The sequence below is a fragment of the Polistes dominula genome, unplaced genomic scaffold, assembly GCF_049000335.1.
Source record: "Polistes dominula isolate Pdom_NZ unplaced genomic scaffold, Pdom_raw_medaka contig_31, whole genome shotgun sequence".
Classification (NCBI taxonomy): Eukaryota; Metazoa; Arthropoda; class Insecta; order Hymenoptera; family Vespidae; genus Polistes; species Polistes dominula.
The window spans coordinates 5,064,331-5,081,092 of record NW_028300925.1 but is presented as its reverse complement, the minus strand read 5'-3'; the positions used below and the strand labels follow the sequence as shown (position 1 = coordinate 5,081,092).

The window sequence follows — 16,762 nt, the reverse complement described above, 5'->3', positions numbered from 1 at the left end:
GATATCTTAATAAGAAATGCTTATTTCAATTATCATAAAATCTAGTGATTAGATAGTATAATAATATATAATGATAAATATCAGCAATCAAAATTCAATAATCATCATCAAATATCAAATAAAAATCAAAAATTATGAAATCTAGTTTTGTATATTTAAGTGATATCTTTTCTAATAAAACTGATTGTTCAAGGCCATAGATACAGTACATTAGTACAACAGAATTAAGATAGACATAATTTTATGATCTAAATATGAACATAAAACAAAATTGGTTTTATTTGATTAATATTATTATTATTAATATTTTAATAATTGTAGCAGTATCTGACAGCGTAGAGGAACCAGAAATTAAGTTGGTGAATGTGGTAAGAAAACATTTTAAAAGAAATCATTGTTTCTTTTTTATTATTTTGTATAACAAAAGAGTACAAGTTATGTATATATATAACTTTTTAATTATTTTTACAGATATTTAGACATGGAGATAGAACCCCAAATAAAGAATTATATCCAAATGATCTATACAAATCATATGATTTTTATCCAATGGGTTTTGGAGAATTGACAAATGTCTATAGATCTTTAGATTTAATAACTACACATGGTATTTTAAAAAATACATTATTAAAAATATATATAATTTATTTATATATTTCAGAAAGGTAAAAAACGCGCTTATGAGCTAGGCAAATTTCTCAGATTCAGATATGGAAACTTCTTGAGTAAAATTTATACTCCAGAGCAAGTAAAAGCTCGTACTACGGATTATTCTAGAACAAAAATGTCCTTGCAACTTGTTCTTGCTGGATTGTTTCCACCTATAAATATTCAAAAATGGGACACTGATATAAATTGGCAACCGATCCCATATACATATGTTCCAACGATTGAAGATAATATCTTATTACCAATGGATTGTCCTTTGTATGTTTAACAAATATAAACTTTTATGTGCAAACAAATTTGCAACAGTTAAATCTTATAAAACATTAAATTGGATTATTTATAGATATTCAGAGGAATATCAAAGAGTTTTAAAAACACCCGAAGTCATACAGAAGATGGCTGAATTTAGTGAAATGAATGCCAATCTAACCAAATGGTCTGGAAAACAAATAAATAATCCTTTAGATATGTATTCTTTATATAATATTTTTATGGCCGAATGGATGATGGATCTTCCCTTGCCTGGATGGGTCCTCTCTGTATTTCCAGATGGCCATCTCAAAGATGGCATCATATATTCTTACGAAGTTGCTAATTTAAATACTAAATTAAAAAGACTTTCTGGAGGTATATAAGCATACATGATTGATATAAAAGTAAATTTGAAGATTAATAGAAATTTATATAGATTTATATTTTAGGTCCATTGTTAACAGAAATGGTAGAAAATATGTTAGCTTCTAAACATGGAAAACTAAAAGGAAACAAAATCTACTTATACAGTGGTCATGAAACAAATATTGGTAGCATGTTAAATGTTTTAAATGTATATAAACCACATGTTCCACAATTTTCCAGTGCCGTTATATTAGAATTACTTCAAACTAATCAAACTTATTATATTAAGGTATTTAGTTAAAAAATAATAAGACTAAAATACTTCTTCTGAAAATATCTTCAATCTCAGTACAATATTCATTTTACTTTTCAATTTATCTGATTAATCTAAACTTATTGTTATTTTTAGGTATTATATTATACAGGCATTCCGCCAAAAGCAGTAGAACTTCAAATCCCTGATTGTCAAGTGTTATGTCCATTTGATAAATTTATGGAAATAACTGCGTCTTATCGTCCGTCTGGCGAAGAAATAAAAATCGCGTGTCGCAAAACGCAAACAAATAAGTAATTTGCTAGACATATACTAAGAATTTATATAAAAATGATAAAAACTAATATATATGTATATATACTTATATAATATATATGAAGAACTTATTGATCAAAAATCTTAAGCATTATTCGTTTGTTATTTCTTTTACATAATTACATTTGTACAAAAACATGGTTAGTATTTAAAAAATGATCCCCAAATGAATAATAAATTATATATATATATAATAATATATAGACAATAATGAATTATAAATGATTAATACATACGATTACATGAACAAAACTACAAAGTTGATTTTTCAACCTTTTTCTTACTTGACCATGCTGGACTTTGTGGTTTGGTCAAAGGTTTTGTAGACCTTACACGAATAAGTGGTTTATATACTGGCATTGGTCTAGCTTTTATTTCAGTTTGCTTTCGAAGTTTTGCTATTTCCAATTTTTCCTTAGCTTCCTTCTCTTCTTTTTCTTTTTTAAGTTTTTCCTCTAGTAAAGTTCTCTTTTCCTTCACCTTTTCTTCTATTACATGTCGTTGTTTTTCTTTCCTTTCGATATTTGTTTTAATCACAGAAGATTTTGACTTGATTACTTTGCTCTGATTTAAAGTACTAGTATTTGTAATAAACGTAGAATTATTAGGTTGTTTATTCTCTTTCTCGCTACATTTTTTATTTATTTCTAATGTTTTCTGTTTGTTATCTTTTAAATTTATGTTAGTTTGAATATTTTTATAAGAAATAGGTGCTAATGGTTTTTTTATCTGATTTGCATCCTTTTTATTCTGACTATCTGGAATTTTCTTTTTTTCGATTTTGTCTTTCATTAAATAATTAGTTTTCATTGGTTTATATGGAAGCGTAGAATGCATGTAAGATGTACTATTACTTTTATTTCTTTCTAATTGTTTAATATCTTTTATTTTTTCGTTAATATCTTTGTTACTAGAAAAACCCCTAAGTGTGTTTTTCTTTGTACTTGGTAATTTATTCATAACTTTTTGAGATTTACTAAAATCTAATAATTTTAGATTAGGGACTGACTTGGATTTGGACTCTGATTGATCTAGCTTTAATTGCTTTTTCATTTTATCGCGATTTTCAAAACTGAAAGGTATCGGACACGTAATCTTTTTTTGTTTAGTGTGTATAGGAATATCAAAAAATAGAATTTTTTCTTTTTTAATTATAATTTCTGATCCGTTATTACCTACAACAGTAGTAACCATTTTTTTGGATGCATTATTCTTTTGACTAAGTACTTTTCCTTCTTTGGAAAAAGAAGAATATAATCTTGAAGTTTGTTTTATTTTAACTGTACTATCTGCATCTGTAACTTTAATATTTTTCTGCGTAATTTTATTATGTAAAACTGATGAAGAATCCGCAGAGTTGGATCGTAAAAATTTTGTTTTGGTTTGATCCTTTTCTATTTGCTTAGGTTTTGATTTTTCTTGATTATTTCTTACTACAGGTCTATTACATGTGTTTATCTTTGAAATTGTATATTTGTTTACCAGAGAAGATTGTTGTTTCAAATTAGAAGACTTCAATTTTAAACTTTTGCTATCTAAATTTATTTTAGAACGATCATTTTGTAAGATATTATTTTCTGACATGTTACATTTCAAATGATCGTCGGTTTTCGATATTTTACCAACATCTTTTATAACTTTTTTCGATGAACTTGTGCCACGTTTATTCATATTAACACCATTTAAAGATGTATTGTTTATTTCTCCGTTATGTATATTATTTTCACTGTCCATCATTCCTTCAGGAATTGACTCTGAAAAAGAATTCTCAATTTCACGAATTCTCACAGGCTTGAACGTTTTCGTTTTAACTGGCATTGGTTTTTTAAATAGATCATCTGTTGATAATACATCAGTATGTTCTTTATCATTAATTATTAAATCTTTACAAAGCTGCATAGCATTATTCATTACATTGTCATAACTCGTCTCCTTTATAATTCTTGGTTTACTATTATTATAAGGTAAAGGATATATTACTTTTATCGGTGTATTCTTAATATTACTTATTTCTGTTTCTAAATTTTCAGTAGATATAGATTTGATGGATTCTTTTATCGATTGCACTGATTTTCTGGGTGTTTCAATAATTTCTGACAACTCATTATCTGAATTGATATTTTCTTCAATTACTTTAGTACGTAACTTAGGTTCATAAATTTCATGATGTTTTTCAAAATAATCATCAGATGGTACTTGTGGACTACATGTAAAATCTACCCACTGTGGAGCACAATAATTATCCATTGTATAAATTATTTTTATCAAACACAGTAATTATGAATCAATATAAAGCTACTATATTTTTTTTAAACCTATTCCTTATTGTATGTAATATCTGGAATAAAAATTTAAAAATGTAACATTACACTGTATCACAATTTGAAAAAATTTTTATAAACAGTAAAAAACTTAATATGTATAAATAAATAACATAGAAAAATTAAAAACATGCATAATGTTTCTACACAATATACTTTTTAAATTAAAATACATATAAATAAAAAATATTATAGTTATAAACATATGAAATAAACAAACAAATCTCTGAAACAAGCTAAAAATTATTAAAAAGTAAATGAACGTTCTCTCTTATTATGATTTACTTACCCAATATTAATATTTTTATAAATATAACATTATATATATATATTAAGCAAACATAAATAAACTTTTAAACTAATTAATATTGTATCAAATAAATTTAAATGAAATATTTCATCAAGTCTTAATAAACAATACTTTTTGAATTACCACAGAAAATACTGACCGTTACATAAATTCGAAAAACTCCCATTTAAAATTAAACATATATCACTAATATAACATAGAGGGAACACTTAATTCTTCAGCGCCATCTTACAAGTAACATGAGAGAAATATATCTTTTACATTTTTTCTAATTACATTTATGTATATAAACATTTATTCAAAACTTACTAATATAGTAAATAATAAATAGTAATTAGTATTTTCTTTCTAATTTTAATCATTATTAAAAATTAATAAAAATCTAAAAGAGAAATGATGCAGTTGCGCAAATTTCAAGTCAAATGATCGAAGACGAACTACAGATGCTTTTTAATTTTATGGATTTTTCGTAGCTTCTTTTTTCATAAATTTTTCCAAATTATTTTTTAATATTTGATATAATGAATACAATTTTATTAGAGATGTTCTTTATAAAAGAAATTATTTAAAACTATTTTATATGGTTAGAAATAGAAAAATAAAAATCCTATTCTTCCAGAAAATTTATTAAATTTTGCATACATAAACACACATACACATACGCTCGCTTTCATCACATTCATTATAACTATATATTCATTTAACATTTTCATACGTTTCTTTTTTCTATGTATAATATTTCGTTCAAATATAATCATAATTGATATATAATTTGAGCTCTTAAACTCTAAAATCTATAGAAATGCATGTTAAACTGTAAAATAAAACAAATTATAAATTTTGTCCATAATGAATATAAATTCCTTCAAATCAGATAAAAATAACTATAATATTATTCTCTTTTGCCTCATTTTTGTTATATACTTGCCATCATCTTGGTAATTGCTACCATAACAACTCTTTTATTGTTTTCTTTTTATCAGCGTTAATATTTTTCATTCTTATAATTATATGGTTATTATAATTTCAATTATTATATAATTATTATATTTTTATTATCATTGTCATTATCATCATCATCATCATCATCATCATCATTATTATCAACACCACCATTATCATCATCATTATCATCATCATCATCATAATCATCACCATCATTCATCATTATTATCCTCATCCTTATCCTCATCCTTATCCTCATCATCATCACCATCATCATCATCATTATCATAATCATAATCATCATTATCACTATTATTATTATTATTATAATTATAACTATAATACCCTTACTATTATTAAATGAAAAAAAATGGATATTAATTGTAAACCCACCTGTAACATATTAAAAATGTTTTTGCTTTTAAATCGAATAAATTATAAGAATATGCATATTTGTTTCATTTTGAATGAGTACTCAATACATTTCTAGAATCTTTGATAAAATATTATAATAAATTCTTCTACTTAAAACTTTATGATTATGTTAGTATAACATAGTCGAAAACTTTATATCTAACGACTTGCAAAGCATATTTGTTATTTATATAAATGAATTAATAAAGAATATAAATTGCATCTTATTACTCATCATTCAATTGCATCTCTACTATACTCATCCCACTCAGTAGCAAAATCTCTTGTTTCAGGTGATTGTTGTTCGTTATTTTCTTTTTCAGTAACTTCTTCAATAACTTCATCATCTCCTTCCACATGCTCCTCTTCAATAATCATTACAGATTCTTGTGTTTCTTCTATTCTATTTCTATCTTCGCTACATTGTTCCTCATCATATTCAACTATCTCAGTTTGTTCTTCAACATATTGAATACCATCTTCCATTTGATGAACATTATTTTCATCTATAAGCTCAGATCGTTCTTCTTGCACTTCTTCTTCCATCACTGCCTCTTCCACCTCCTCAACAACTTCCTCAACTATTTCCTCTGGCTCCTGTGTAATTTCTATAGATTGATAATCACTATACGTTTGTCTCTCTGTCTCATCGTTATCGTGAATATACACGATCATTCCATCTTCTGTACCTTGCATTACGATTTGTTCATTTCCAGAAATATCCAATTGCTGGGGTTGTTGATGATGATCATTCCCATCCTGTTGCTGATAATTATCGTTATTGATCAACATGATCATTTGCTGACCTTCGAACTCATGAGTATGATAAGTTGTAGTTTGTGAAATATCAGCTATTTGCATTTCTGGTACTATGAAATCAGATTGATTCTCTACTTCTTGAGTTTCCGGGGATACACTATCTCCAACTCCAAGTGATGTTGCTATCCCACTTGCTACGTGACTAAGAGCTTCTGCCTCCGAAGACGGTTCTAAAGAAATTGGTGGAGCAGGAGCTGGCGTTTCAGAATCTCGTAAATCCTTATGAGAACAGTCTATATGAACTTGCAAATTCGTAACACGTACGAAAGTTTTGCTACAGTGAGGACATCGATATCCTTTTTCTCTGCCTTCTACATGATTACTATGTCCAGTATTTATTTCATGTGTGGTGAGATCATTAGTATCTTTAAAAACTTGAGAACATTGTAAACATTGAGTTATTTCAAAGTTTGAAGGATGATTTCGGGATGTAGGACGATGGTTGTAACTTATTTCGTGTTTCACGAGCAGAGTTTCAGAAAGAGCCACGTATGAGCATGATTGACATTTAGGGAAACGCATGCTTTTTGGTGGAGGCACGTTGTGTTTTGTATAAAGATGATACATCAAAATATTTCTTTTTGTTGCTCTATAGCCACAATGTTCGCAAACTCTTGGATCGAATTTCTCCTCATGTACATCTTGCATATGTCTTCTATACATATAATAATTTGTGTACTCTTCATCTAAATCGCATTTGTTACATTTCCATGGTCCAGTTTCGCCACCATCTATGTTACCATTACATTTTGAGTCATTATCATCACCATTACTAGACATCAAGTGATCTGATTTCAATACAACATAAGAAACTTTTGTTTTACAAGGAGTACTAGCTTCTGCAGACTTAGCTTCTTTTGCATTATTTTTAAACGTATATTTTTGTTGTGTTTTATCAGATGAGGATATTTTTTGAGCACTTCTCTAATAATCTTTGCATGATTATTAATAGCTTCATCTGTGTTTGTGTGACAAGATGATGATTTCTCCAAATTTTCTTTTTCTTCAAGATCGAATCTTACCTTTTTTGATGTTTGTTGTCCATCTTGAGATCGTTCAGATGTATTTGATATTGTCCAATCGTCATCTGAATTAATTTCTTTTGAATCTTTCTCATGTAACTGAGTGTCATCTTCTTCATCTTCCGTTGAATCATTCTTGGCATCTCTATCAGGAGAACATTTAAGCGAAGGTGATCTATCTCTTTTATATTTACCTGATGCTTGAACAATAGGCTTTGTATTATATGTGATATCATCAAACGAAGAAAAAACTCCAAGAGCAAATTCTTCTGCTTCAGGTAAATCAAATCTGGATGGTCCCGCAGTGATTTCTCTAGACTTTTGTGCTGAGCCTCGCAATTCATAATTTGTAATTGGCATTGTGGGAGGTAATTCTAATTTTCTTTTCCAAATTGGAAGCCTATGAGTTATAAAAAACAAATATTTAATAAGGTCCAGCTGAAAATAGCACAATATGCAACTCATGTAAAAAATAATCAAATTTTAGTACATACTTCCTTCCAGGTAATGGCTGAGCAGGCAGTGTCGATGATGCATTTGTCGTTGCTGTTCCTTCAGTTGACAACGTTACTGATTTTGAAATAATTGGAGTATTTGATTTTATTGGTCTATTTGCTTGTAATGCAGTTGTATTGAATTGTGCATCAAGCAGCTTAGTTAAAACCGTCATTTTCATTTTTTGTGCTGTTCGATACAACGCATGTTGTTCTGAATTCCAATATTCCAATTGTCCAGTATACATAAAACTATATAAAATTTTAATTTTAATCATTTAATAATTCTGTACAATAGTGATTAAAATTATATTTTTACCTTATTATAGATTTAACACACTCATAAGGCATATCTGGTGGCATAATAATAACTCCATCAAAATTCTCATCTTTTTCTTTTAACTGACGTTCCAATAATAAAAAGTAATCTGTACATGTTGTGATTACTAAGCGATGTGCCTAAATAATAAATATATATATATATATATATAATATAATATTTTATAATAATATTTAAATTTGATAAATTAATAATTAGTTATATATGTGATATAATTTGATTATAATAATACCTGTACAGTTATATCACTAGTAGGAAACTTAATTGTTAAGTCAAGTAACTCTTCTTCGAAATAAAGTTGTTGAAGTCTTTGAAGAAAAAATGTTCCCCAATTATCCACTTTCACTTGCTTCAACCCTCGCGAAGGGAGAGATTTTTCACGATTAGTTGATGTCTGCATTTTTCAATAATCTATACACAGAAATAATAAATTAATATAACAAAAATATTATAAATATAAATTCTTTTCATATACAAGGATAATATCTTTTTCTTTGTAAAGATCAAATTTAATTGCAGTTACAAAACTATAATATTTATATGTCGCAGAGTACGAGTAGAAATCTTACTCTAATATTGTACTTAAATAGTATTAATAAATAATTGTAATTGGTAGTATGGAATATATTTATTCAATATACAAAGACTATATTACCAATACGATATGTGTTGCTTAATATAGTTATCAACTACTATTGTTATGCTTATGAACGTACTACTCGCACTATTAAATCTTTTCTATTCTGCTTCCTTTAAAAAATATTATACCTATGGATATTGATACTGTTGATTGGAATTTCATATTATAAACTATTTTATCTTAAAAAATTGCAATACTTTTCATATCACTCAAATATTTTTAATTGAATCTGAAAAATACAGGTTATAATTGACTGTTTAATTAGTCAGTTTTTATATACAAATTCTTGTAGATTTATTTTTTATTCTTCTATAAAACAAAAATAATTCTACTTTTTATAAGCTGTAATACTTCACAACTCACCTTGATCAAAATTGATTATGATCTATATCTATAACCTTATTACCATTCAATTATCATTCTGAATAAATATTTTTCACTATTTTAAATTTATATAAATAATATAAATAATAATAAATATATAGCATGCAGTTGAAAACTAATGTTGTAAACGCACACGTATAAAAGATTAAAACATAAAAAAAATACGTCGCATTGTAGTAAGTTCGTAAGGTAACATTTTGTAGGACGCCGTTCGAAACAGACATAATGTATATATATTTATCAAAATTATAAAAATCTCTTTGCAATATCACATACATAATGTAAATAGATAAATTGAAAAAAACGCCGTATTTCAAAGGACACATACCTATTCAGGAATAGCTTAATATTCGTTTAGCTCCATCTCTTAAAAATTACTTTGCGACACCATCAATGCCAAGTGATGAGCTCTTCCTCATAGATGGAGTTAACTGATCGAGTAAATAAATCAGTGGTATCAACCTTTAAATATAAAATTAAACAACTTTACTATTTAGAATATTTCATTTTTACCCTACATACAAAATATTTGTTTAATATATTTTACAGTATATTATTATAATCATGCTAATTTAATTCATTCAGGGGAAATTTTTTAAATTGAAAAGAAAATGATTTTTAACTTCATTTATTTTATATCGACAGCGACTTAGCAGAACAAAACAAATTGAAAAAACTACACTTTTATTATAATAAATTGGAAAGATTTAATATAAAAAATAACATCAATCATAACATCCATGAAAAGATTGAATACAATACTATTTATGCTATATTACATTAATACAAATCATATGTACATGTGTAAAAAATGTGTATTATAAATGAATTTTACAACCAAATATATTTATATTCTTAATAAATATATATATATATATATATTTGTACAACAAATTAACACATTCAAATCGGCATTTGTTGAATAAAATATTTAGCTGGATATATATTGTATACAAAAACTTGAAATATATAACATTAAATTAAGATTACAAATTGATAATAAAATACATTTTTACAATTTTACATAATAATATTGTAAAGCCGTTGACTGCATGTGTTAATATAAACATTGGGTTGCTTAAAAAGTTTGTGTCAATTTATATTTTTAATGTACATATAATATTTACATATAATATACTAAGCCGCTTTTATTTTGAAAATGATCTAACATAAGTCCATTTTTCATAAAATGTTTTTTATGATAGCTAACTTTAGGTGGTATATGTAACTATGGTTAATAAGAAACTGGCAAATGGATTAAGATCATTTTTAAAATAAATGGCTCATTTATTTCAAAATTGACTCTAATTTATGGATAACTTAATGATATAATTACTGAATTGCCTAATCAAATATATATTACAATTTTAATGTATACATATAAATATGTATATGTACAGAACAGAATTTGTATCTAGGCAATCCAATAATATATTACCATTTTAATACAAATAATCTATTTGCAGTAACGATCAGCTTTCATTTTACTTCTTCGATCTAGTAAGGTTTCATGTAAATTTCCTTCCATTTTAGCTTTTTCTAAGGCAGATCGATCTTCTTTATTTATCCTTAGTTTTTTATCTTGAAATTTTTGAAATTTACGTCTGTAACATAATAACACAATTATTAGATTATTTATTATTAACATTTATATAGATATATTAATTATATGAAAATTAATGTCATTATACTTACACATAGTTCACTTCTACATCAGCTAAGGAACCAACTTCTTCTTTTGGAATATCTTTATTAGGTTTATTGTCACGTTCTATAATACTTCTTATAGTAACAAATTCTGATAAACCCGCTACTTTACTTTGGCAAATAACATCGTCTTCGTCAGTTACAGAAATGAAATTTCCCATCGTATTACTTAATATAGCAAGTTTGTCACCCTATAAAAAAAAGTTAATCAATATTAATATGTTACATATTAAAATAAAAAATGATATTTATTTGAGTTATCATTTGTCAAAAAACTTACTTCAAAAATTGGTTCCCATTGTTCAATTGCACCTACTGCATCACTACGTCCTACAACAACACCATTTTTGTCAACGCCAAGATATTTACCATAACCGGACTTTAACGCTATTAAATTGTCGCTTATACGAAGTGCTGTTAAGATTTCTTCAGGACTAGGGCCTTCGCCATCAGCGTGAGGAGCACCAAGCGTAAAAAGCCCATTATCAAGAGCTTTTATGTAGGTTTGTTTTCCAAACTCAATGGCTACTGTACCAGTTATTTCTTTGATACTATTGGTCTTCCACCAACCACCTATTAAAAGAGAAATAATTTTTTTAAATATATCTTTATCTCTTTGATATAATAACAAGTTAGTGATAATAATAATTCAAAATATAATAAACAAATAAAGTGTATACATACCATGAAGCTTGATATCTTCATTATCAATAGTGACGCTCTCTTTGGTTTCTTGTTTCTTAGATTTTCGTTTCCTTGATCTGAAAATACATAAATTAATTGGTAAATCAAACTTTTCTACTGATAATGATTAATATAAATGTAATCAAACAATTTTTGTGTATACTGACTTTATTTTTTCTCCCTTCAAAACAAGTTTTCCAGTCCTTACTCTCTCGTATTCCGCCATTTTGTATCAAAACAAAATTCAACAAATATATAAATATTTATATATATACAAATATCTGAACACTACAATAATTATAAAACACTTGCAACAATTATGCAATAATTCAATCGAACTAATTTTTAACAAGCATTTTCAAAATTAAATTCGTGATTTATGCAGCAATCTGAACACAAATGCGACGGAGGTAGAAACAGCAGAACAATTGCTATAGGCAATTTGCCATAAACTGAGTTTCCTACCAGTGATCCCAGAGATTTTAGTTCGTCTGATCGACACAGGGGCGTAAAATTATCGTACGCGGCAGAAAATTATCGTACGCCCCGGGAAAATTTGAAATCTGACAAAAATCCAACAATTTCTCGGACAAAATTTTCAAAATGTGGAAAAAGTTTCCAAGTTCCAACTTTTTCAAAGTTGATGACCTTTTTTTTTTTTTAGTCTTCAAGTTCAAAACCCTATCGTAAAAACGGCGTACGACAGGGAGAAAGACTTGATCGTACACAGATCGTACAGTGCTGTTTCTCAAGATTTCGAATCACTGTCGAAAATTCGTACCCGTTTGCTAAATTTGATGACTAAAAAAAAAAATAAAGGTTATCAAATTTTCAAAATTCCAAATTGGATCGTACAAGGCTTCACTTGTTCAAGTCACTGTTCAAACAGTGCTGTCAGATCGTGGGTAAATCTTACCCTCTCCCTGTGCCACTGGGATTGCACAATGAAAGTTTTCCATGTCCGTGTGTTTGGGATGTCGAAAGAAGCCGAGTGTAACCGAAGTTGGCGGTTGGCCACGAAGTGGCACACTATGAAAGCGACTCGTGTCGTCCGAATACATGGACATGAGTCGCTTTCATAGTGTGCCACTTCGTGGCCAACCGCCAACTTCGGTTACACTCGGCTTCTTTCGACATCCCAAACACACGGACATGGAAAACTTTCATTGTGTGCAATCCCAGTGGCACAGGGAGAGGGTAAGATTTACCCACGATCTGACAGCACTGTCTGACAGCACTGTCTAGCTTCACTGTCTGGCTTCACTGTGTGTGTCACACGATTAAGACTTTTTACTCATTTTATCACTACATTATCATAAATTATATGAACATTATGATTAGAATATGTCCAAGGTATTCGGATGAAATATAAAGATCATAACATTTAGCATTTAATTAAAACATTTATATATATATATATATATATGCATTGTTAAATTGAAACAATATATTTTTATTAACTCATGAACAAATCAATTAACCAGCAAAAATACAAGTGCCATTAATCTAAATCTTCTAAAAAGAAAATTTGATAGAAATTGATTTATATAAAATTAAAAGAATGAATGTGGTGCATAGAAATATACACATTTTTTCTTAAGATTTTATTTAATAAAAATAGACTGATATTATACGAGATATAATACTTTGTTAGTAATAATTATTAAAGTATTATATCTTAAGAATGATAATATTTGATAATATCATAAAATACATGTTCTTTATGCATAGACAATATTAATGTACATGATCAAATTTATTTACTATCATAATATAGAGAATAATCAAAGTGATTATTAATTAATATAAGATTGTCATAATGAATCCGTTATTCAAGATCCTCTTTTTAAACTGTTGGGGCAATATTTATTTGATCATTGGAATATGCATGGGTTTAAGTCTTAGTTTGTTTTTGGTACCGGTTAATGATTTTGAAAATGAAGAAAAAATGGAATATGTATCTCAATTATCACATACACATGAGGCTAGTGATGAATATGAACCTAAAGTAAACATAGCTAATAAGCCGTTGCAAGCACGAAAGATACCAAAAATGTTTACACGTCCAAGATATTACTCTACAGAACTTGGAATTAGAGAAAAGCTCTTTGTAGGAATAATAACTAGTCGAATGTATTTGCACAGTAGAGATATTGCAATAAATAAGACAATTGCACATTTAGTTGACAAAGTGCGTTATTTTATCTCAATACCAGAAGGTGTTAAACCTAATGTATCTCTTCCTGGTATAGTAGGCTTTACAGATACCAGAAGTATTTTAAAACCATTTCATGTTATGAAATACATTACTGACAATTATTTAGAAGACTATGACTATTATTTTTTAATAAAAGATGTCAGTTATATTAATGCTAGAAAATTGGTTGACTTCGTATCTAAAATTAGCGTGAGTCAAAATGTTCATGTGGGTATACCAATCGATACACAAGCCTATTGTTCTTTAGGTAAAGTATAAAGTTTATTCTTTATATAATAAAATATAATATACACACACACACACACATATATCTAAATGAGATTATTATTATTTCCAGATTCTGGTATTCTTTTAAGTAACTCTATAATTCAAGAAATTAAAACTAATTTAGATTGGTGTGTACAAAACACATACTCAGATATAGATGATATTAATTTTGGACGTTGCATTGTGCATTCTTCGTCGCTTTCTTGTACAAGCCTAATGCAAGGACAAAAATTCTTATCAACGAAGTTAAATTCTACATTTAATTTTGAACAGGAATTATCAAAATTACTTTTGCAAGAAAATTTTTTAAATTCATTTACTATTTATCCTATTTATGATCATCTCAATTTCTACCGTTTTCACATGTACATAACGGCGGTAAGAATACCATTAATAAATTAACACGTTATATACATAAATTAATTTTTGGAACAAGTATATGAAAAAGGAAGACACTTTGTTTCAGATGAAATCTATTGATGGTCAGCGAAAAATTTCTGATTTACGTAATGCTATTTTACAAACTAAGCATTTAACACCAGAGCATGAACATAATATATCATGGCCTATTGGTAATCAACCAGGAAATAAGCCTTTAACACGTTTCGATGTTTTACACTGGGTATACTTTAATGAAACGCATACTTTTTTTGAGACTGACTTTTTAAATATACAAAAGTTAAAAGCAGATGCTAAATTTGATATAGATCATATAATAAATACAATTACTAGTAAAATAATTATGGAAAATAATCAAAGGCTAGTGTTCGAAAAATTGATAAATGGCTATAAAAGATTTGATGCGTCTAGAGGAATGGATTATATTTTTGATCTTTCTTTTATTGAAGTAGCTACTGAGAAAAAAGTATATAAGAGAGTAGAAGTATGCAAAACATTAGGAAAAGTTGAAGTTATATCAGTTCCATATGTAACAGAAAATACAAGAATTAATATGATATTAATTGTTAATATAAACAACAAAGAGGATGCATTGAGTTTTCTAGAATATTATGAAGAGAGTTGCATGCAAAAGAAATATAAGACTTTTCTTATGCTTGTAAGTATTATTAGAATATTTGTTAATGACTTTTTAAAGAGTTAATAGATAAATAAGTTTACAAATTTTGCAGGTTCTTTTATACAACGTTGAATCACCGTCAAAAGGGCAAGCAGATATATTTCATGGTATTAAAAAATATGCTTTAATGCTTTCAGAGAAATATAAAAAGGACCAGTCAAAGGTTACATGGCATTCAGTTCGTTTACCAATCGTTATAAATGATATTGAAATAGATCCAATGCTTAAAATTGCTGTCACAGATTTATGCATTAAAAAGTTTTCACCTGAGAGTTTAATTCTCTTTGTTGAAACTGGTATAGATCTGAAATTAGATTATTTAAATAGGGTATGTAAAAACAAGACAGAATGATATAATAATTATGTAAATATTAAATTTTCATATATTTATGTTGTAGATTCGTATGAATACTATAAATCAATATCAAATATTTAGTCCAATTCCATTTGTTGCTTATCATCCTGATATAACATATACTGATGCTAATAAACACTCTGAAGTGGATATTAATCATAATTATGGAAGATATGATGAATATAATTATAATAACATTGCATTTTATGTTAAAGATTACACTGCAAGTATGTTATAAAATGTGTGTACAGGTTGAAAAGTTTTGTGAGCCTAGCGTAAAAATAATTATTTTTTCTTTCAAGCTCATTTTTATTTTTCTTCATAGTCTCAAAACTTTTTAACACTCTTGTATCTCTTTTAGTATGAGCTCTTTAAAATAAATATAATTATTATATATATTATATATATTATATTCTGTTATGTTTCAGTGAGAAAAGCTGTTGAAACGAGTATTCCATTAGCTCGTTCTGATAAAGATATTGTTACTATTTTAGAGTTTTCAAGGCATAATCCAATTACTTCTATATTTGACATGTTTGTGTCTTTTACTGACATACATATACTACGTGCAGTAGAACCAGCATTGAAAATCAAATATAAAGATATACGATGTAATAGTACTTTCAATCATGATACTTACACAACATGTGTTAAGCAAAAGAATATTCATTTAGGTCAGCGCAGTCAACTTGCTAAACTTATATTGGATTACAAAAAAGATCGAAATTAATTTTGTTATCATATTTAATTGTTATTACAACTGTATTTTGTGAATGAATATATTATATCGACATAATAAATATATTAATAAGATCTTAGTTACTTTTAGCTGATTTTCATGGTTCTATTGCTTTTATCTTTATACTACTCAATGTTATTGTTTGTATA

The 16,762-nt window shown here is 27.2% G+C and overlaps 5 protein-coding genes across 5 annotated transcripts; 2 read left to right on the top strand and 3 right to left on the bottom strand.

Annotated features, from left to right (window-relative positions):
- The first annotated feature begins 18 nt into the window (after window positions 1-18).
- LOC107073816 (venom acid phosphatase Acph-1) lies at window positions 19-1,964 on the top strand. The gene is made up of 6 exons (XM_015334536.2): window positions 19-368; window positions 472-573; window positions 662-927; window positions 1,013-1,296; window positions 1,371-1,576; window positions 1,697-1,964. Exons 1-6 carry the CDS (start codon window positions 255-257, stop codon window positions 1,856-1,858), a joined length of 1,134 nt encoding a protein of 377 aa, XP_015190022.2. The 5' UTR covers window positions 19-254; the 3' UTR covers window positions 1,859-1,964.
- A 145-nt stretch (window positions 1,965-2,109) lies between these two features.
- LOC107073815 (uncharacterized) lies at window positions 2,110-4,982 on the bottom strand. The gene is made up of 2 exons (XM_089171266.1): window positions 4,487-4,982; window positions 2,110-4,214 (listed from the first exon to the last, which is right to left on the bottom strand). Exon 2 carries the CDS (start codon window positions 4,121-4,123, stop codon window positions 2,129-2,131), a length of 1,995 nt encoding a protein of 664 aa, XP_089027392.1. The 5' UTR covers window positions 4,124-4,214; window positions 4,487-4,982; the 3' UTR covers window positions 2,110-2,128.
- A 130-nt stretch (window positions 4,983-5,112) lies between these two features.
- Cp190 (centrosome-associated zinc finger protein CP190) lies at window positions 5,113-10,025 on the bottom strand. The gene is given in 6 exon segments (XM_015334533.2): window positions 5,113-7,545; window positions 7,548-8,107; window positions 8,202-8,453; window positions 8,521-8,660; window positions 8,774-8,952; window positions 9,894-10,025. Coding segments are annotated over 5 exon segments (2,565 nt in total). The 5' UTR covers window positions 8,942-8,952; window positions 9,894-10,025; the 3' UTR covers window positions 5,113-6,100.
- A 337-nt stretch (window positions 10,026-10,362) lies between these two features.
- Window positions 10,363-12,790, bottom strand: FRG1 (FSHD region gene 1). Its single transcript, XM_015334532.2, has 5 exons — window positions 12,124-12,790; window positions 11,957-12,033; window positions 11,553-11,845; window positions 11,261-11,463; window positions 10,363-11,169 (listed from the first exon to the last, which is right to left on the bottom strand). Exons 1-5 carry the CDS (start codon window positions 12,180-12,182, stop codon window positions 11,022-11,024), a joined length of 780 nt encoding a protein of 259 aa, XP_015190018.1. The 5' UTR covers window positions 12,183-12,790; the 3' UTR covers window positions 10,363-11,021.
- A 378-nt stretch (window positions 12,791-13,168) lies between these two features.
- On the top strand, window positions 13,169-16,696 carry Chpf (Chondroitin polymerizing factor). Its single transcript, XM_015334529.2, has 6 exons — window positions 13,169-14,421; window positions 14,512-14,819; window positions 14,908-15,498; window positions 15,572-15,847; window positions 15,918-16,101; window positions 16,303-16,696. Exons 1-6 carry the CDS (start codon window positions 13,776-13,778, stop codon window positions 16,602-16,604), a joined length of 2,307 nt encoding a protein of 768 aa, XP_015190015.2. The 5' UTR covers window positions 13,169-13,775; the 3' UTR covers window positions 16,605-16,696.
- The last annotated feature ends 66 nt before the right edge of the window (window positions 16,697-16,762 follow it).